This window comes from Diadema antillarum, unplaced genomic scaffold, assembly GCF_040938485.1.
Source record: "Diadema antillarum isolate AM-2024a unplaced genomic scaffold, OU_Dant_1.0 scf00000205, whole genome shotgun sequence".
In the NCBI taxonomy this organism is placed as follows: Eukaryota; Metazoa; Echinodermata; class Echinoidea; order Diadematoida; family Diadematidae; genus Diadema; species Diadema antillarum.
The window spans coordinates 1,365,818-1,387,272 of record NW_027271094.1 but is presented as its reverse complement, the minus strand read 5'-3'; the positions used below and the strand labels follow the sequence as shown (position 1 = coordinate 1,387,272).

Sequence of the window (21,455 nt, the reverse complement as noted above, 5' to 3'; positions counted from 1 at the left end):
AACAAGGTTGATATTTACATGGAATGTTGCGTGGGGGACCTTGAGAAAGTACAGCTTGTTAAACAAGGTCCCCTCAAAAAAGAAATATTACATGCAGATGAGTGGAAGTGATATACAGTGTGTTGCAAAATGAATGAAGGGCTGAGGTGGGAAACAAAATACAAGAGGAGGGAGGAAGAGAGGAAAAGAAGTAAAAGACGGAGAGTAGTGACATACAGTTCAAATAGGTGTAAATGTTGTGTGAAGTCCTCCAATGTGATTGCTTTCCCTTCCTGTTTGCCATTTGGCCTCTGACAAAGATTCTGCTAGGATCGAAAGCTCAGGCCCTGGCCCCAGTAACTCCATTTTACTCCATTGGCTCACCACTATATTGGAGTTTTCAGCATTTTTTTTACGCGTTAACTAGTAATAATGTACAGAAAATTTCCATTTCCAAGCCCCATGATTTTGCGCGACTTCCCCCTTTGACTCACACATGATCTCAGTAAATACGAGTAGCTTGAATGTGATTTTATAAATGGCTGAATTGAAATGAATTGAATTGAATGGGATTGAATGAAAAAAAAGGAAAAAAAAAAACAACAACAACTAACGTTACCGAGTTCGTGGTGGTGTGTTGGCCTGGCGCATTGCCTGCACGTGGAGGATACTGGTGGTACGGGTGCAGTCAAGCGACATGTCAAGGCCACTCTCTAGTACAGTGGCGCGGCCTGTGTGTTTTGTTATGGACTGATTCGAATTAGAGTTCTACAGTACGGGAGGGTAGTATGTATCTCCTTGTTTAGGATCGTATTCAACTGTTCAAGTTGATGTGCAGTGAGTCGCGGTGGCAAACAGACCGACTAGTGGGTACTGTGCGATAGAACGCTCCAAAATCGCATACAATGTCTTAAGAATCTTCTATAATCCTGTATAATCCCTTCTTCGAGAGCTAATCTCGCCTGCCTGTGAACCCGGGGCGCTTCTTGTACACAGTGGACAGTGCAGTGGGCCCGTAAGCGTTCTGGCTAAGCTGGGGGTGGTGATCTACCGTTATCCAAACTACTACCTAGGCTAAGTTACGGATCGCCAGTATATTCAGTGGAAGAAGTATCATACTGGCGTTGTCGAAAAGGTATGGTTAATGATATGGATGGGTGTCAACTTCTGTATTATTCTGTATTCTGTATTATGTTGTTGACAAGGTGATTGTTTTATTTTATAAGGCCCCGCTTAATAAGGGCCCTTGCCTGTAGCATGTAAGTATAAAGTCGGAAGAGACAAAATTTATAACGTTCAGACTTCAGTCGTTACTGTTGTTACGGTAAATAGTGGCAGAACAGCTACGTTACCGGAAAGTACCATTAGGTTTTGACCTAAGATCGGTCTGTATCAGTCCGTCGGGGAATGTTCCGCGGAGACTGCGTCTGGCTTCACGGATCCCCATGAGGACAGCGTTAATGGCAAAGTATAAAAGAGTCCTTTGGACAGACGGATCTTTCTGTCTACATTAGGTTTAGCAAGAGTCTTCCTCTTAAACTGGGTTTAAATTACAATCTTCAATTGGACAATGATACAGTAGGGTTGGGGGTACCACCTATCGTCACGTCACCCTAACGATCTGTAGCTTGTTTATTCTAAAACGTACACTGTATGTAATAGTACTATTAAGTAATATGTAACGTTAGTATTAAACAGTAAGCTCACCTATTTTCCGCACTCATATTGATGCAACGTCACCTTATCTACAAACAGTTACAGCTGATACCGGGTTAGGTGGCCTATTGAACCCTGATAGAAAGAAAAATCTGTTTATCCAGCTAGGAGTTCTTATTATTTTGATACAGCTCTCGTTGTACACAGTTGTACTGTGGGGGGTGCTTCGCGTTCGAGCCATGTCAGTTACCGTAGTTTCAACTCTGTATTGCCGATTTGTGCAGTAAGTGTACATCATTGTAGGCCTACTACAATGTACAATGTACGGTACGGTAGTACTTCAGACGCTGTGCCTGTCGTGACACGGCTGTGTATAGTTGTAAGTATACTACTGAGGTCCAGTACGAGACCTCTCAGTATCACTGCTACGTAATTGCTGTATGAAAATAAGGTGTGATCTACAGTAACCCAGGAGTGCTCCTGTACACAATAATGCTTCACGTTCGGGCTGGTCAGAGCTACCAAGTCTCACGCGTTCTGCGTGAGACTCAAGCATTTAGGGGCCATCTCACGATCTCACGCATGGCACCCATTTTTCTCACTTATCGGACAAAGTCTGCAACTTGGGCCTATAATACGGAGCATAGCTCGAAAGATTAAAGTGATAGTTGCAATTGAAGGTATATTTCCCTTTTGTCTTTCAAAATAAGTGAAAAATAGTCACTTAAGTATGCACCTGATCGCACCATTAAGAGCTAAAAATTGGAAAAGCTCCCTACCGTGGGAGGCCACGGAGGGTGGGGGGGACCCCTCCCACACCCTCGCTCGCGTGCACATTTGCACGCCGAGATGCCGAGTCATGAAAATCTCACTCATAAAAATGTTTTGAACTTGGCATCCCTGGCTGGTCGCAGTTAGGTGTGACATATAAACTGTACAGGAAAATGCATTATACCTGCACTGGTTGCCTTTTTGTTCTCTGTCATGTATTATGGTTGGACCGGTACTATAGTATTATGGTTGGACCGGTACTATACCCATCAGCCACTTTTTGAGTACCGGTATATCATAGAATATATTCCTTACTTTCAGTTTCACCTTGATTTAATTTCACTATATGGCTGAATATCCCACACATTCACTTCACGAGGTCAGATTGTTGACTCATATTTTAGGCGCAAAAGTCTTGGCAACGAAAGCAATTGTTTCTAAGGGACATTTTTTTTTTATTGTGGTCTGGTGCAAACTGATCATATCAACCAACTACAGTCTCTCCATCTCCATCTCCATTGATAAAGCACAATTCTAGTGAATGACAAAGAGATGTTCGTGAACATCAATCATAATTATGTATTATTAATTTGTCAAATTATTAGTCGAGGAGACAAGACAAGGGACCACTTGATAACCCATTCTGGTATTCATATCATTAATTAAAGCCAAAACATAGTTCTGGTGCGCCTGCAAAAATTGTCAGTTTGTTCCCAAATGTACAAGTATGCCTGAGAAACCTGTGGAATAATGCTGTAATATAACAAGATATTCACTGGGTAACGACGAAATTGAGAAATATTAACCAAAAATATTTGCATCTCAAAACTTACCTGATCGGGGCCAGGCTAACTTGGACTCTAGGACAACTCGACCTCTCTTTGATGGCGGGCCAAGTTGTGTTTCTTGATTGTACAGCGTTGTACTATGGGAGCGCTTCGTGTTCAACTCTTTCTGGCATGTCACAGTTATGGGTCGTGTTGATACAACGCGCACATCAAAAAACTCTTTGGCACGCCTACAAAATGATTATGCGCCTAGATGTATATTCTGTTTCAGCGTCTTTGGTATATGACAATCACGAACTGCATATAAATTGCCTGAAATAGGGCCGCGTTGTCTCCGTGACCGAGTTAACCCGGATCCTTCTGGGATAAAAGTCGGTTTACCAACAAAGTCGGTTTACCAACTTTTACTTTTGATTTCAAAATACTCTGAAACAACTCTTTATCCAGGCAAATCGCATCAGCCAGGTAAGTTTCTTGGTAGCTTCCTTCAATATTGCAAACAAATATGAAATGGTGGAAGATGGGTCCTCAAGCCCTTACCAGAACTGCGTTTTCACTTTAAGGTGCATCTGATTACTGTGGTGCAGGTCTTTCATGGGGACCAGTATGTTTTACTGTGTACAAAGCCTCTGCCTGAGTAAAATCCTGTTATCTGTATATTTTAGCTCTTGCTTATGACAAATTCAAGTGTGACAGTAGACAAATAATGACTGCAATGAGGGGCACAGTTAAAATTATGGGCCCAAGGTGATGTGAAAACCGTAAATGTGCCCAAAGCGAAGCTTCGGGCATAGTTAGGGTTTTCACATCACCGAGGGCCTTCATGATTTTAACTGTGCCCCGAATATCAAGCAGTCATTATTTGTTTTATATACCAAAAATATAGATTCCGAAATATAGATACCAAAAATATAGATTCTAGTCTCTTTTACAGCACTTGTAATCAATGCTGATCGACAGCGCGGCGTTCGTATCATTGGTGCGTACATTATTTATACATGTTGTATATAATTATGGAAATAATGATCATATCTATGTGTGCAGTGTACGGGGTTGCGACTGTCTCCAAACTACTCCAAACCTCAGGGCACAGTGACCGCTAGTCTCTTTTACAGCACGCTGGTCGAATGCGCGGCGGTTGTACATGAGCGATCTATGTGTACGGGGTCGCGACTGTCTCCAAACCTATTTACAGGGCACAGTTGATTTACTGTGCCCCGGTGCCGGGCACAGTAAATCAAAAATGGGGCACAGCTATTTTCATGACTCTGCTTTTAACCAATCAGATGAGAGGATTCTATATATGAGGTATATACAGTAATAAAAGGTAATGACTTCCTGGCAGGCAATTTAAACTGTGGCTTCAACATGCCAACACCAGCTGCAAGTGGAGAACAAGTTCACTTTCTATACAAATGTACTGTATACGTATGGTGTATTGCGTGAATTCAGCAATTTTTAGTCAGTGAAATCAGGGGAAGATCGGACATTCCCTTCAAAAGTTATGAAATTTTAAAGTACATTGTATAAGCTGTCGCTGCTGGTGAGAAGACTAATGTACATGCACAGTGCATGATCATGTACAGTAACATTCGTAGAACGATAGAGAATTTCAAAAAAATTTTATATTTTGCAAAAAGGACATTTCCTAGACATGTTATACAGTATGTTATTTAAAGGGTATTGCTATTCCCCCTGCCTTCTGAAAGAGGCAAGTCAAGTCTTCTTTTATTATGCAAGAAATGTGAAAATATGAGAATTTTCTTTGTATTTTCTAGATATATTATCGTTCTTCACATGTGACATTACAATCTGTAGTAGTCTTCTCATCCAGCAGTGACTGAGCAGAACTTTAAAGGTTCATGTACATATAACTTTTGAACAGAATATCTGATTTTCCTAAAACTCTCACTTACTAGTATGTGTGCTACCGGTACTGATATTGCTGCATTCACTCTATCCACATGTCTATGAAGGTGAATCATACTTGTCCTTGAAAACTGTGGCTTCAACACGCAAGCACCGGCAGCAATTAAAACTGTGGCTTCAACACGCAAACACCGGCAGCAATTAAAACTGTGGCTTCAACACGCAAACGCCCGCAGTAATTAAAACTGTGGCTTTAACACACTAACTCTAGCAGCAGTTAAAACTGTTGCTTCAACACACAAACGCCAACAGCAATTATGGCCTCAACATGCAAGCAAACACTCACTAGTTCGGCCTTGTTACTTCTTTTGGTTACCACGTTCATGATTTGGATACCAGTTGTACACTGTAAGAGTGTAGGAGATTCATCATAAGAATCCCTCCCAAAACATAGACAGGCAAACAAGGCAGCTTGACCAGTGGCTGCTGCCCATTTGTACTTGCTATTCAATGAGGCAGCTAGAGTTTTACGTCACACATTACACCAACAGAAGCTAACAACTACACGTACATGAAGCGAATATTTTTCGCAAGTGCAAACGTCGCCTAATTTGGGAAAATGTGGGAGGAAACCATATACACGTACACTGTATTATAGTCCAATGCAGATATGTACAATATACGTTTACATTTGTTTGCACTAATCGTGTGACGACATCTAATACCAATTTGCTGACGTCACCATTTTATCCACAGAAACCCATCTCTTGACGAGGAGGCACTTTCTGTCCAAGCGCAGATGTTTACATGCTGGACCCCAGATAACCGTGATTGCTTGCTTCTTTCTTGCTGAGGCGTCATCAAATCACAATTCTGCAACCGGGCATGCCATTGGGAAGAACCTTGAGAATGGATGCGACATCTCACATGTTCACGGCAGTGTTTCTGCTTTCACTTGCTATTCCAATGACTACTTCGACAGATGGTAAGACCCAAAGTAGTCTTGAACGTCACTTCCTTTCGACTCTTGAACATCACGCTTGAATTTTCTAAATTATCATTATTTCAATGTACAATGTACATGTATGTTATTGTGAGGGAAAAAAACATTAAGTTTGTATTATCTGTCTTTTTTAATTTTTGAAATAATTTTGCTATTCAGATTAATAATGTATGTTTGTAAATAAACCCTACTGCCATTTAGAAAGCCAAAAGTTGATGGAAGCTACATGTACTTTGCTTTTTGTGAATCATGCTGTTTGTGATTCATTTCCCCTTCTAACATTATTCAATGTGATGGCGATATTTTGCCCGTGCATGCAAGGATTTGCAACATCAGTGGTATGGATACAGTTTGCAGAAATGTCAACTGTTCCTTTTTCAGCAGCATTTTGTGCTTTTGCTGAAATGTTGTTTTGGGTGTTTTTTTTTTTTTTTGGGGGGGGGGGGCAGAAGTATTATTGGATTTAAGTATTGAAAGTATAATGCTGTTTCCCACTAACATATGGATTTTCAGCCTTAAAATGTTGCAATGCTGTTTACAAGCTTGGCATCTCTGAATCTGAAACACTCGGACTTGTTGGACAACAACAGACAGAAAACAACAATGAATTGACCCCCCCCCCCCAAAAAAAAAAAGTACCGTATGTTAATGGCACTAAATCAAAATTGTTCGTATGTACAATGTACTTTGTACATGATGTATTACAGGCGCTGTAGGAAGTACTGGAGGCGCTGAGGCACCATATTCTCATAATGAAACATTCCACATTCATGTGAGCAAAAATCAGTTTTGTTTGATATTCATGTAGCTGTAGGCAGTACTATGTATTTTTTCTCTGGTGGTATCCAACCTGTTGACATAACAGTCCTTTGTTGTTTGCCCAACCTTTGTACGTACGGTACATAAAATATTCTGTGCTGTTTGCATTTTTCTGAGAACATTCAATGTAGTCCAGTTAAAGATGAAATAAGAGAGGAAATTTTAGAAAAGGGAGGAAGTGCACTTTAAGGTTTTTAGGGTACCCACTGTACTTACAATTTTTTGATGAAATTTTGGTCTATCTGCAGGGGAACCCAACATTTGTGGCATGAACATAACCTGTGTCAACCACCAGGTGTGTCAAAACCAAACGTGTGTCTGCTCCTCAAGCTACTACGGAGCAAGTTGTGAATTCTCAGGTAAGTCATTCAATTGATTGTGTGGGCTTGAGGAAGCAACATGACTACATAACTCAGAGCAGCAGTGCATGAAGTACATTGTAGCAGGAAACTAAATATAGGTTGTCTTGTCACGCTTGCACATGTACAGTACATGTGTGCACGTGATTTTGTTTTTCCCCCCCAGACAATGTCAAACTTGTAACGTCTAACTACATGCCTTAGGGTGTGTTATGTGTGGACTGCAGTGAACTTTTGGGATCGTAAACAGTTTATCAATCGGGGCAAGTTCTGATGCATCCAGGTAATATTCAATAAAGATGCAAAATTACATCAATTAGGCTGGACTTACTGTCGTAAGTCTGAGAATAGTTTCACATCCAATTCTGGATGCTCCATCAGCTCGTCATAAACAGATGGTCTAATGAGGCATCCAGGACCAAATGTGAAAATTTTCTCGGAATTAAAATAGTATTAAAAGTCCAGATGAATTGATTTTATTTTTTACCTTGCCTCCAATGAACAGTAGTGAGGGAAAGATTTTTGGTCATTGCATTCTTTGCAATAAAATAGATTTCATGCAAAAAGATTTTTAGGTATTGCTTAGGCACACTGTGACGTTGCATGGAGTGTAAATAAAAAAGACTTACTAGACTAGACATTTTGACCCTGACTATTTTTCTCTGATGTCACTAGCAAATCATTATGGTGATACCGCTGGTCCCTCACATATAAAATTGGTGTTTTGAAGACAGAATGAGTTGGTCAAAACACCTCCAAAGGTGTACAAATGGAGTCAACCTTACTAAGGTCGACCTCACAGAAGTGAATAATCACCTACAGTCATTATAAGTCGAAGGGCAATTCCGCGGTTAGTAACGTTACATTTTAGGGACATTCTCATGATTTAGATTAGACTCATTTCTCTATCTGTGGATGTGAAGTCTCATTAATGTCACCAGAGATCATTCTAGTGTAGACCTAGAACAGAGCAAAGAATGAAATCATTTCATGAATTATTTTAGAAGAAAGGTCTGCTTTTAATGCCGGTTAGTAACGTTACAAAAAAAGGACATAAAAAATTGATGAGCATCTTTGAACAAAAAGTTTGCTAAAACTGGTATAGCTTGAAATATATCAACACTTATTTTTCATTTCTAGCTTTAAGGGCAATATCTACCCCAAATATTCTTTCTCATTATAACTTTGTTTGAAAATTAAGTACAAAAATCAAGGTTAGTAACGTTACGGTTAGTAACGTTACGGTTTGTCCAGTGATTACAGAATTGTGTGTTAACTCAAATCATTACATGTCTCCCCACAGGAATGCAAAGTTAAAGCTAAGAAACATCAGATAAGACAGGAAACTCTTATTTCAATCATCAAACTCATGCAGTATAGTACCATTGTACTTGTACATGTTAAAAAAAGACTAGAAAAAAGGTTTGCATAAATTACAAACTAAAAAAAAAGTACCACTTTTAAAGGTTAGGTCAAGTGATATCCACGGTTTCATAACTTTGCCAATCACTGTTCATCATGACTCACAGTAATTCACAAAAGCAGCCTGTTTTATTGAGTAAAACAGTTAATGTGTTCCTTATCAAGAGTACCTTTACTAAAGGGGAAAGAAATCAAAGAGCAAAAACTAATGTACCGGTATGTAGTATGTACAGTGTATGGCCAATTGTGGTGTGCGTAGTCATTGCACAATAGGAATCCAGCATAATGCAATGTTTTATATCATTGTGAAAGTAGTTTAAGTCATATGACATTAACTCAAATAATACAGTGTATTAGTTGAATTCATGTTTTATTGAAGTCCAGAGACATGTATTTTTTTTCTTTTAGACCAGTTTGAATGTCTAATCTCTGCATTGTTCTGAAAACAAAAGTCTGTTCGCTGTACCTGAAGCGTAATTAACCCCGACAAACCATTGTACAATAATTTCAAATTGGGACAGAAAATTTGAAGTGATGGCCTCAATTGTTTTTAACACTACTTTCCACACAAAATTCTCTGCTGGCCTACAGATTCCATCAATTGCCCCTTCCCATGGGAAGTGGTTCAAAAAAACAAAAAAACAAAATCGCTCAATGTGCACCTTGTGAGCCTTGTGTAGTGATGCGAATGCTGTAGACCCCCCCCCCCCCCAACATTTCCCGCCATGATTCCGCAATGCACAAAGATTTTGCCGCATCGTCTCATGACTTTTTTCATTGAAGTCTCCCGCATATTTTGAGACCAAATTTGCGACGTTCGGGTACACCGTTCTGCAGTTATGTAATGTTTTGCATAAATGCATGTCGACCTGAAAACAGCTCAAATTCATGATATGTGCAAATCCAATGCAAATTGTGTTTTTTCGTTAATTTGATATTAATCAGATTGTTTCAACCTTTGACCAGTGAAATTCATCAATTGTAACGTAGATAAGCTTGAAAAAGTGCCTGCAACAAATTTTGGCAAAAAAAACCAATAGAAAACAAAAGGTAAAAAAACATAAAAATACATAAAAAATTAACAAAACAATAAAAAAACAAAGTAACTGATTTTGATTTTGCCATTTTTTTTGCAAGAAAATTGTTAGATGTGTCTTGAGGAACTCTAAAACAAAAATTTAGCAATCCTTCAGTCTTTTTTATGGAGTTATAGGTGAAAATATGATTTCATGCGTAAATTTGCATAATTAATTTACTAAAAAAAAAAGCCAATATCTTTTTACTGTGTGACCACGTAATCTTGTAGTTGACATCTGGCTCTATCATCAGGCAAAATTTTGCCAGACCAGGACCTGTCCATTGGAGTCTTATTCACTTATTTCATGGTTAGTAACGTTACAATACACACAGGCTGTGGTTAGTAACGTTACGTGGTTAGTAACGTTACACATTTTGACTGCTGTTATTTCTAACTTCTATAATGATTAGTAATACTTATTTTTATATTTCAGTTAGTCATTGGACACAGCAGGAAAAATTGAAATATTATCATTCATAGACACTTTATACTCTCTGGAGGTAAATAATTTCACTTTTTGGTTAGTAACGTTACATGACTGTCTGATGATTGGGGAAATGCACACATGTTTGCATTTCGAAGACATGTAAGTTGATTTCACTTAATCTATCCATGAAAGCACTGCATTGCCTCTATGAATTCAATATTTGTGGCTAGAAAATGGCTTTTAACTTGACTAGCTGTCTTCTTTGCCATTATGGAGATTTTGCTGATGAAATTCAATCTGAAAGATTACTTGTTCTAAATTGGTGAATTCAATACCTAAAACTATCAAGATACCCTGAAAAATAGTCTTTCCTGAATTATCAATGTGTTCTTTCTGAAGTCAAACACAAAAATCAAGGAAAAAACCAAATTGAAATTTAATGGTCATGTCCCTCTAACTGCGGAATTGCCCCGAAGGTCTTTTCAAGTCCTCTTCTCTTTATATTCTTTTGATTTTGATCCCTTGTAGGTCAAATTTTCTCCAAGTCAAGGTTATTTCTTTAGTCCAAATCTTGGGATTCGACTTGGGCACCTTGGTTGATTGTATGATATTATTCAATACTAGTAGCTGTGAGGTGATGTGATACACAGTATATTGCCAGCTGGTTGAATTTGAGATGTCATGTGTAGCTCAAATAATTACGAGAGGTAACGGACTTTGAGGAAGAGTGAGAAATGCATCATATAGTGCTGAAAATATAATAAAACATGTATTTACAAATTGTATACATGTCCAAATGGCAATTGTGAGCGTGTTTCAGAAAGACATGAAATCCTGCAACAACTGGGACTTCCAAATGTACATGAATAGCAGGTCACATGACTCTAAGTCACTGGAGCAGAAAACTTCACAGGTTTGGGAGGAAAAGGTAATTATCATCCTTGAAATTCCAAAAAGGGACCAACATTCTGTGACTTGTTGAATCAGAATGGGGAGTGACAATGTCTCTGATATTTACTTAGTCCTGCAAGATGGAACTTTGTGTTATGGGATGCCTTATGTTAATATTTTATGTTCAAACTACCTTGAAGAAATCTGCAAACAACATAAGTTCAGCAATTTGCTAATTTTATTACTTCATTATATGCTATTGAGTGCTGTATTTGAGGGCTTGGTTAATTCAAAATGATCATTCCTTTCCAAATATATCAAGTTTACTCAAACTATAGATGCCTGTTGTGAGTATGTCACTACATTAATGCACCCTAAAATCTCTTACATGTGGTTACATTTTCCTGTGGCATGATCAATAGATTCTTTTTATAACCAGGTATATGTTGTCAAATTATTTCTTCATGACATTGCACCTCTTGGCTGTAGCAATCTTGTTCTAATTACTGTTACGCAGTGCTTTCTTTTATGATGAACTTGGTAAAAATGTTGTTCCGGTTTTTTATCTCATTTTTCTCTGCAGTTGTCAATGCCTTGGTCATTGTCCTGATCTGTATTTTGCCACCAGCATCATGGTTGATAGTATGTTGCTACGGAGTACATTCCAGTAAGTCTCTCTTGCAAACTCCACATCATACAGTTTTCTTTTCAAAAACCCCTTTCTTCCCCCCCCCCCCCTTGCTCATTGTCCAATTGATATAAAAAGCATACATACAATTGACATGAAAATAAAAGATATGTTTCTTTTTCATGCATTGTGGAGAAGACGGGAAAGTGTATTTATCAATCTGTTTTGGGTTATTTACATTTTTTGTTCTACTGGACGTTTGTGTTGTGAAATTAACTTTCATAATAGTTATTGTGTTTAAGAGGACGCAGTTTTCATGTTCAGTATTTTATCATTTCCAGGTCCATTGATTACCAAGCTATGAGTGTTTTTGTATTGAACTTATAAGTTGTCACGTTTGTCCTACGTAGAAGGCATTTCCAACCAATAGATTTGACGCAACGCATGCAATGTTTTGCTTACATGTATGCCGCAATACTTCTTTGCATGTATAGCTTATGTATAATCACCTGCTCATGACAATGAAAGAGACCCTTGTTATTTTGTGTTTGACAACAGAGCAAGCCTCAAAGAGAGTGCAGCATGTCAACAGTGCAGACCACAGCAGTGGTGAGGAACCACGGGAGGTTGTGCGAGAGGAAATTATTCACGATGAAGGCCCGCCCTCGTATGCTGCAGTCCTACACTTTGATTCCACCGGTACCTACGAGTGCATCGAGCTTGACGTTCCAGGCCCTGGTGGCAGCATTAGCGTGAGCTTGGAGTTGGATGCCCCGCCGTCGTATGAGGATTGGATGAAGAATGCTGCATGTCTGGCCGAGCAGGAAGCGCAGGGTATCCAGCCAAGCGGGGAGGAAGTGGAGAGTATCCGCACTATTAGTGGTAGCGCCGGCTCCCGTGCGACAATGGCAGCACAGCATGTATCTGTTGGCGTCGACAACTTAGCATGCTGTATAAGAGATGAAGAGCAGTGCTGAAGATACTCCGGAAATCCCGTGCATCAAATGTACCAGTCATGATTCTGCTTTGGCTACAGCTTGGGATTCATTCATTCATCTTGTGACCCGATAAGTCCGAGGTAGAGGAGACGTGAAAAACTGAGGAGATCGGGTGTCTCCAGCTGCGTCTGTCCTCTGCGCGGCACAACAGTGTCACTAAGGCTGCTCTCAAGTTGCGTCCAGTCGTTAATGTTGTCCATCTCGCGTTTGGCCTGTCTACCTCTGCGTCTGCCACCATCCAATGTTCCTTGCATGATTGTCTTGGATAGTGTTGTGACAGGATTATGCAGTCCAAACCAAGATAGTTTCCTCCGCTGTACAATTGCCAAGAGGGGTTCCTGAGGACCCGACAAGAGAGCAGTTTGATCACAGACAAACTACATGTTACTTGTTTTCCATTCTGCCCAAGAGATGCCAAGGAGATGCCTGAATCTCTTTGTTTCAAATGACTGGATCTTCTTGGTAATCTCAGCTGTACAGGTCCAGCCTTCGGAGCCATACAGCAGGTTGGACCCTACCGGTGATCTGTAGAGCTTGAGCTTGGTGGGCAAACTGATGTTCTTGTCTCTGTATATTTTGGTAAGATTTGTCATAGCTGATGATGCCGGGGCCAGCCTGCTCTTGATTTTTATTGTGGTGCAACCATCCATGATGAGTGTATGCAGCACCAATGTATGGGATTATGTGACTGCAAATAATTCAATCTTGGCACAAGAGATACAAAAATGAATTTGCCTGTACTTTTCAACAGCTGCATAATTTATGTGCAACATTGTGAGGATAGAATGGAGACAAACAAACTCGGATGATCTACACATTGTTTGTGGCAAATTCGAGAAGGGTGAAGGAGCTTGAAACTGTTAATGGCAATTTAGTATGTCATTATGTGCCTCCCTGAAGAGTGTCTGTGGTATCATATTTTAATCATGTGAAATATGTTCAAGCCAAATATTCAAATGTGCTGTATTGCACATGAAGCAATTTTAGTATTTGTCATACAGAGCATTGAGGAGATGCCTATAAATCAATGTCTTACCAAATGTGAAGAAATCTAAACCCAGCAAGTTGTATGCCTACACAAAATGGTTGTTTCAAAGTCTTGGTAAACTGAGTGTTTGCACTGTGCTTGATTAAGGTGCCTCAAGACAAATGTTCTACATTTTGTTGTAATATCCATTATTAATGATGACCAAAGCAAATGTTTTGAATGCAATTGCAATCCATGTTCACCATCTGGATAGCAAACTTGCATTGTGCTGTGCCAAGTGTTGGGACTGTTCAGACAAATGATTATTCCTTTGGCATGGCATTTACCACATTCAATAGTACTGTGCTGCACAGTACTGTGTATTGAAATGTACTCTGTGAGCAGTTATTCAGCTTTTTAACTCTTTTGGTGCTGTTGTGCTAATCTCCCAATGTAACAAACTTTATATGTGTTATTTTCACCTCTTGATCAGAACTATTCACTTTTTGGGGGCATATTTTGGCTGAAACGCTTCTCTTGACTATCATTATTGTCTACAAAAAGATAAGTAAATCCTTAGAAATAATCACACAAGGTTTTCATTTCCTTACTAGAAGGGTTATTTAAGTATTTTCAGATAGAGTCTGCCAATTACACAGTCCAAACATTGCTGTTTGCTGTAGTGCAGGCAGTCATATTGAATGTCGTCGGCTTCGACAGTACCCATGCACTAACCACCCCTTCAGTGCGAGTGTTGAAATTCACCTTCCCCATGTGCACCCCAAACTGTCCCTCTTTGCACATCGGTTTTTATGGACACGTGTGTGTCAGACAGTGAAAGAAAGAGGGACGAATAATGAGAAAAAGGTGTTCATCAGTACTAAAGTGTCATAGTGTGCTTGTTGTTCACTCAAATGATGTATTGGAAGCATATGCTTACAATGTAAGCTAACAGCACTGCCTCCTCTGCGTAGGCAGGGTCATAGGCATAGTGACTGGATATGTACTGTGAACTCGCAAGATGAAAAGGGTTATTTTTATGGTTCAAATGAAAGAAGGTTTGTTCCAGTGATGCATTTGCCCAAACTATAAAACTTCTGCATTCTTTCTTATTTTCATTTTGTTTTTGCTTGTCATAGCATGTGTGTACTTTTTTTTTTCATAGATTATTGTTTAATACTGTGCATGGTTTAGTAAAGTGCCTATTTACTGGTTTTCATGTCTGTTGGTTTACATGGGTCAATACCAGCCACTGCTTATAAAGCGGGAGCCCTGCTGAAAAAAAAAGGTGACCTCAGCGTACCATGTTCATGTAATCAGCTGATGTGTTTTCTTCTTTCCTAATGTGTGTTAATTCACTGTATTATGCAACAATTTAATAGCACTTTCTGCACACTGTGCCATTATGTAAATAGTCTCATTCAGTTCTTTACCCATTCTAAATTGTTCAAAAGTCTGCTGTGTATTCATCATCCAGAATTCCATGCTACTTCAGGAAAATTGAGTGCCCTTTTGTAGGGACAGGATTTAACATATTGTCTGAATGTGTCATGTCCGGTGGTCTTTCATATTTATCATTTTGTACTGCATTTGTATTTACAATGTATGTCGAGCAATATGCACCGTCAAGATGACATAGCAAGCAATTAAGGCATATTTCTGTGGAATTGATTAAAATTTGTGAGATGTCAAGTATCTTTCTCGATGTTAACATTTGTATAGATACAATGTGCTCTAAGTGTACGATGCAGCAGCCAAGGAAAAAGTGGTTATGATCTAACAATTCAGCATCTTTCTCACTGAGACTGTTGAGTGAAAAGATAATGCAGTGAAGTACAACCAGTGACCAATTTGTCACTAAGAAAGACAAAAAGCAATTCCTTTGTGAGTTTCATGAAACATCCCACCTTTCCTTTACATATGTAGAAGTGTAGTGTACATCGCTGGGTCAGAAAAAAAAGGTAAGATAGAAATGAAGAAAGATTCATCAGTAAGTAATATATGGATCTTTTAGATTTGAAGTGAATTTGTAGATTTGTAATTGTATTTTCTAGATACCATGCACCTTTTCTTCTTTTTCTTGTTTTGTGGTATTACACGTACAGCATATTAACACTTGTAATGTACTGGAGTTAATGGTTTCTCCAGCCGTTCATATTGCACTTTGGTTGATTTGAACTGAGCAGAAAGAAAGGCAAAGAAACATTGAGGAGATAAACTCTTAAAGCATAACATGTTCATGCATGTATATCAACTTAAGCATTACAAAGAGCAATTAGTGCACATTCTTCACATGGTACTTAGTGTTAAACTGTGTATGCACGAAGCATTGCGGGAGAGTGTACATGCAATTCCAGTCTAGATTGTATTCTTTGCATGCCATAGTTTTCTCTCTACACCCCCTGCACAGAGTGGTAACAAGTGCAATGCGATTCTTAGGAGTTCACCACTTGTCTGCACAAACCTGGCCGGTCCTACACGTATGCAACTCGTTGGATATGTATCAGAATCTTGAAAGGAAAAGGGCTTAAAGGCACATTGTCCCTGTGGTTTAGTCAAATGCATATAATACGTGGGCACACTGCGCAAGTTTCCTGTAGAGACCTATGCTATCGACTCCTCTTTAGCGCTTACGCTTTGTCCCCCGAGTCCGAAGATGTCCGATCCACTGTAGTCAGTGGTCCGATCACAGTTCGGCTCATGATTCGGCTGAGGGGGAAGGCAGCTTTAGCAAACTTCTTTTGTGGTGTCATACCTAAGAAGCACATAACCACGCTTCCTGGCATCACTACAGACTGCGTGATGCGCAGAGAAGACAACTCTTGATGACAGTTCAGCTTCAGCAATCTTCGTATCATGCTAACGGTGATTGGCAGTATCATCCAGCAGTGCCCTCTAACTCACCGGGACTATGCGCCTTTAAGCCATCAAGCACATTGCACTTGCCAGAAGATACTGGTAATGCAGGCCAAGCCTTAACTTTCCTTCCTCCTCTGCCTATCTGCCTGCCTTTTCCTCTGGTGCTTCATTGCTGATATACTTTAATTCTAGTATACAGGGTTTGTTGTTATCTTGTATTCAGTGCTTTCAGGTTTATGACATATTTAAAAGCATTTATTCATTGTACAGAAATAACTATCCAAGAGACTTGGAAAATGAGAATGCTGCTGAACTTATGAAATTTGAAAGCATCATGTTAGTTCTATTTTGACTTGGAACTGCCAGTACCTGGTAGTTCATAAGTTAGAGTAAAAAAAAAAATGGGAAAAAAGAGAGAGCTACAGAATATTCATGCTACAATAGTAGTGGTGCTTTCACTGTGCTGTTATTTACACTCTTCATATCCAGAATATTTTTATTCTGAAGATAAGTTTGTCATTCACGATTTATTCATACCAAAGTATTCTTGTATACTTGTGATTTGTATTCCTGACTTTTCTGAAATTACTGAATCTTTGAATGGAGCAAATTGTAAATAGTGCCTATATGAAAACCTCATTGGGATATGTATTCCAAGTATCTAGTGCATGCTAATGTCTTATTTGATGGTGATTGTTTCTTTTGTGTCACTTTAAGTTTTTTGTGAGAAAACATCAATATTCTATCATGAAAAATTGAAAGAAATGGTTATTTATGTTGGTTGACCAACTGTGATTAAAAATCCTCTTTTATTTGAAAGATTCAGTGAACCAATCATGTGCAAACAAAACTGTAAAAACTAGCTTGCAACCACTTTGTTAAGGAAAAAAAAAAGGCAAACAATTCTTTGTAAGTGAAATATTATGTCATGATCTAATTCTGGGTATGTGATCCATAAAGTTGGCAAAGTTTCAATATCTTGCCTGCTCTCTGGGTGTACAGAGCATGTGTAAAGATAAAGAAAAATAATGTGTAACTTGCCTATCATTAACAAGTGAAATCTGTTTAAAGATTTGTTTGGAGTTCAGGAGTTACTGGGGCTGTCAAAGAGGAAAGGGAAAAAGCTGATGGTAATGTTTGCGATCAGTCAAGCATGCAACCAGTAGCAGTCATCAGTACCAGCATTGTACATGGATACAAAAAGATTGAAGCCAATCTCTAGCCAGTTATGAAGGACTTCTGAACTAACTTGGAAGATTGGTATGCTCTTCGAAACAAGTCAAAACATTTTGCCACCCACGTTAATGTCTATCTTCTTGGTCTAGCAAACTAAAGTCAGATTGTCTTTAATAATAGAGAGAATATTGGACAAGCATGTCTCCCCCCACGTTATTTTGGCATATAATATACCAATAAAACATATTGGTAGCTCTCTTTTGATTCACAAATGTAAACATACACATTTCCATTTACACTTATGATTGCCTAGATATCTAAGCATTCAGGAAATGCTTGGACTCCTGAATATTTATTCCCAAGCCAATCTGATGATCTGCAGTTCCTGAAACTGCTAGAACATGTGTATTGGTCATTCTCACGTGTAAGGTATGGTAATGTGTTTTCCTTTTCCCTCTCTCTCTATCTCTCTTTCTATGGCCCACACATGGTGTGAGAGGCATTATTTGATGTGGTAGTCATCGCTGTGTATGACTCTCTTATAAATGAAAATGAAGATAAGAGGAACTTGGTTTGTTTGCGCGACAATTTCTTACCGTACAACTATGTACAGAGTATTTGAGATGATATTCAAAACCATGCAAAGCGTTCCATACTTGTTTGTTTTTTTCATTTATTCAGGGCTGAAAGCATGTTTGTGTTATACTTTGCCCACAGTGCTATGAAGTTGGGATAAATTAATCAGAAGGCTATGATAGGCAGTGTATGAAATAATCAGTCTTCGTTACTCAGGGTAGCCTCTACAGTGTTTGTTCTTCCACAAAGCCCTGGTAATACCATCACCTCTGTATTTTGTAGATAATTGTTCTCATTTGTACTACCGTACCACCTGTACTACCACTTGTACTACGTACCACCAGTTTTGAAGACAAATTTAATTGGCAAACCTTGTTATCTGTAATTGTCCAAAGCCTTACTCATAATACCCACTGTTCTAACTCTTTCATTGCTATTTGTATTCAACAAGTTACATGTACAGTACTGTATGTCCCTATTTTGTGATGGCAGTGTTGTTACACATGTTTTTATGTATGTGACACTAGAAGGGGACATGTGTCAACTGAATTTATACCAGAGGAATAAATATTTATTTTAGTCAGGACATATTGTTGTGCTATGTGTAATGTGATGACTTGTGTGTGTATGTGTGTTTGTGTGTTACACAATTTACTGTCTGTAACTGATTACTTGAATAATTTGATGCCTTAGCTGAATTTCTGTATTTCAACATAAAACTAAATCTTTATCTGTGAGCTTTCTGTACATACTGTATCTTTTCCACTAAAACATGGTGATTGAAGTAGACCTAAAAAGCTATCATATTTCACAATATTATGACACTTAGTATGTGTTGTGGCAATATGCTTGCCTCTATTCAGAACATACTCACACCACGTACCAGATACAGTACATACATGTCACAGCCGTACTCACAGGCATTTCTAGTCTACACTGCATCCACACACCCATGGTGAAGGTAATTGTACACCTACACTGTGCGCATGATGCAAAGGTTATTTCACACTTCTGGCCGCTCTGGCCACATTGTCCTAACTTTGAGAATACTACTCTGACCAACACTAAGATCCATAGACTTGTGAAACAAGAACCTTATTTTATTTTTATTTTTTAATATAAACTCTATAATTATATTCTAGAAAAGCAGTAAATCTAAGGATAACCTTAACCTCACTTGGTGTGATACAACAATGAGAAATACCTTCAAATCTTTAAAAGCTCTTTCAGTTTTTATATTCACGCAGTAAACAAAGTACACCTCAGGAAATGATGACAAAGGAGGAGTACCAACTGAATATCATTTTATTTCCCTCTGGGTAATGTACGAAAGAGTTTCAGCTTCTACACTTTTAAATGAGATACAATTTCTCCATTGTTTGAATTCCACTTTACAAGGGCGAGGCTAGGCCAATTCTTGATACAGAAAAATAATTCCAAGAATTACATTAAAACAAAATAAAATAGGACATAAAACATATCAATCTGACAAATATTCACTTTCATGCTGATTTCATCAACAGTGTGTCACCCTCCATGTTATAAAATGTATCAATGAAACTTGATACTAACCATGAAATGGTAAGACATATTGCATGTCATGCTTAATACCAAAGATATTGAAAAAAGGGGGACAAGAAACCTAATGCATTAAATTGAGAAACAAATAAATTTTGACATGAAGTTTGAAAGCTTGCCTTTATCATTTCTTAAATCTTCTGATGGTCTTTCAGACTATGCCATAAAAAGTTTACATCTTTAAGACAGTGACTTAGACAATAATGTGAATACAATGACATAAACAGTTATCTCAGTTTACAGAATACTGTTCAAGCCATGATTTGGGGGAGGGGGGGTTCCGAGTAGACAATTTATTCATTCATCAACATGGTTACTTATACTGTAGAAACTATTGCAAAGTCTCAAATAAAGATCGTTTTATCGATGGCTCTACATTGTCAGATAATTCATTGCTTCTCCTATAAATTAAGGACTACAAAAACCAACAAGAAAAGGTGCATTGCCAGAGAAAAATCATTTTCACAGGCTGTAGTTTGTTTATAATTTGCTTTTTGTATCACGAGATATGACACATGTCTGATCTTCAGGGTAATATCATAGAAGCAGACTGTTGCCACTATAGTGATAGATGTGACTGACTACAATATCAACTGGAAAATTTGTGATTACACTTGATGTAGCTTTCCCTGGTTTCATAACCCCATGAAAATAACTTTCCCGATTCATCTAACATGGTAAAGATAGAGTAATGGACATCTATCACTCTAATACAAAATTTAAAATCAGGTATATACGAGTGCATTCAGTACTATTTTGCATGGCATTTACATGTACATGAGAAAACAAAATGTGAAATTCCCTTTATATTTTCTTTGTATCATTCGACCGTAATATGAATTTTCTGAGTCTCCATCACAAGAGGGCAGCACAAGGAACTGACCCATTAAAGGACAAGTCCACCTTCATATACATAAGGATTGAGAGAATGCAACAATATAGTAGAACACATCAGGGAAAGTTTGAGGAAAATTGGACATTCCGTTCAAAAGTTACGAATATTTTAACTATCGCGCAGTCACTGCTGGAAGAGAAGACTACTACAGTATATGATATCACATGCGTACAACTATGTAAGGAAAATAAAAAGAGAATTTCACAAAACTTTACTTTTTGAATAAAGTGCACAGTTCTTCGACTAGCTACTGACGTATGTTAAGGGTAATATTATTCCCCCTGCCTTCTGAAAGAGAGAAGTCGAGTGTTCGTTTGTTATGGGAGAAAAATGGAAATACGTTGAATTTTCTTTATTCTTTCTTTATATCGTTGTACTCATGTGACATCACAAGCTATAGTAGTCTTTTCATCAAGCCGTGACTGAGCAGAAACTTCAAAAATTCATAGCTTTTTAACGGATTGTCCGATTTTGCTCAAACTCTCACTGTTGTGTTGTACTAATATTGCTGCATTCACTCAACCTACATGTCTATGAAGGTGATCTTGTCCTTTAAACCCCTTATTCATACCTTTTGAAAGCTTTCTATATGTTTGCAGGAACATCCCATTAAAGCAGGTCCATTTCATTATACTGTCTCAAGATCATAAGCTAAACATTGCTCAGATCCAAGACATGTGAGATTTGATACCCTGTACTTCACTACAGACCTTTTA

General features: G+C 38.4%; 1 protein-coding gene across 1 annotated transcript; it reads left to right on the top strand.

Annotated features, from left to right (window-relative positions):
* Nucleotides 1-7,099: 7,099 nt before the first annotated feature.
* LOC139724003 (uncharacterized) lies at nt 7,100-13,580 on the top strand. Its single transcript, XM_071635202.1, has 3 exons — nt 7,100-7,244; nt 11,646-11,729; nt 12,249-13,580. The coding sequence occupies exons 1-3, from the start codon at nt 7,154-7,156 to the stop codon at nt 12,665-12,667; spliced, it is 594 nt and encodes a 197-aa protein (XP_071491303.1). The 5' UTR covers nt 7,100-7,153; the 3' UTR covers nt 12,668-13,580.
* Nucleotides 13,581-21,455: the final 7,875 nt, after the last annotated feature.

Coding starts and splice junctions, on each gene's coding strand:
- LOC139724003 (XM_071635202.1), top strand. CDS start 7,154: ATGAACATAACCTGTGTCAACCACCAGGTGTGTCAAAACCAAACGTGT. Junction 7,245..11,645: donor AGCAAGTTGTGAATTCTCAG/GTAAGTCATTCA, acceptor TTTTCTCTGCAG/TTGTCAATGCCTTGGTCATT. Junction 11,730..12,248: donor TTGCTACGGAGTACATTCCA/GTAAGTCTCTCT, acceptor GTTTGACAACAG/AGCAAGCCTCAAAGAGAGTG.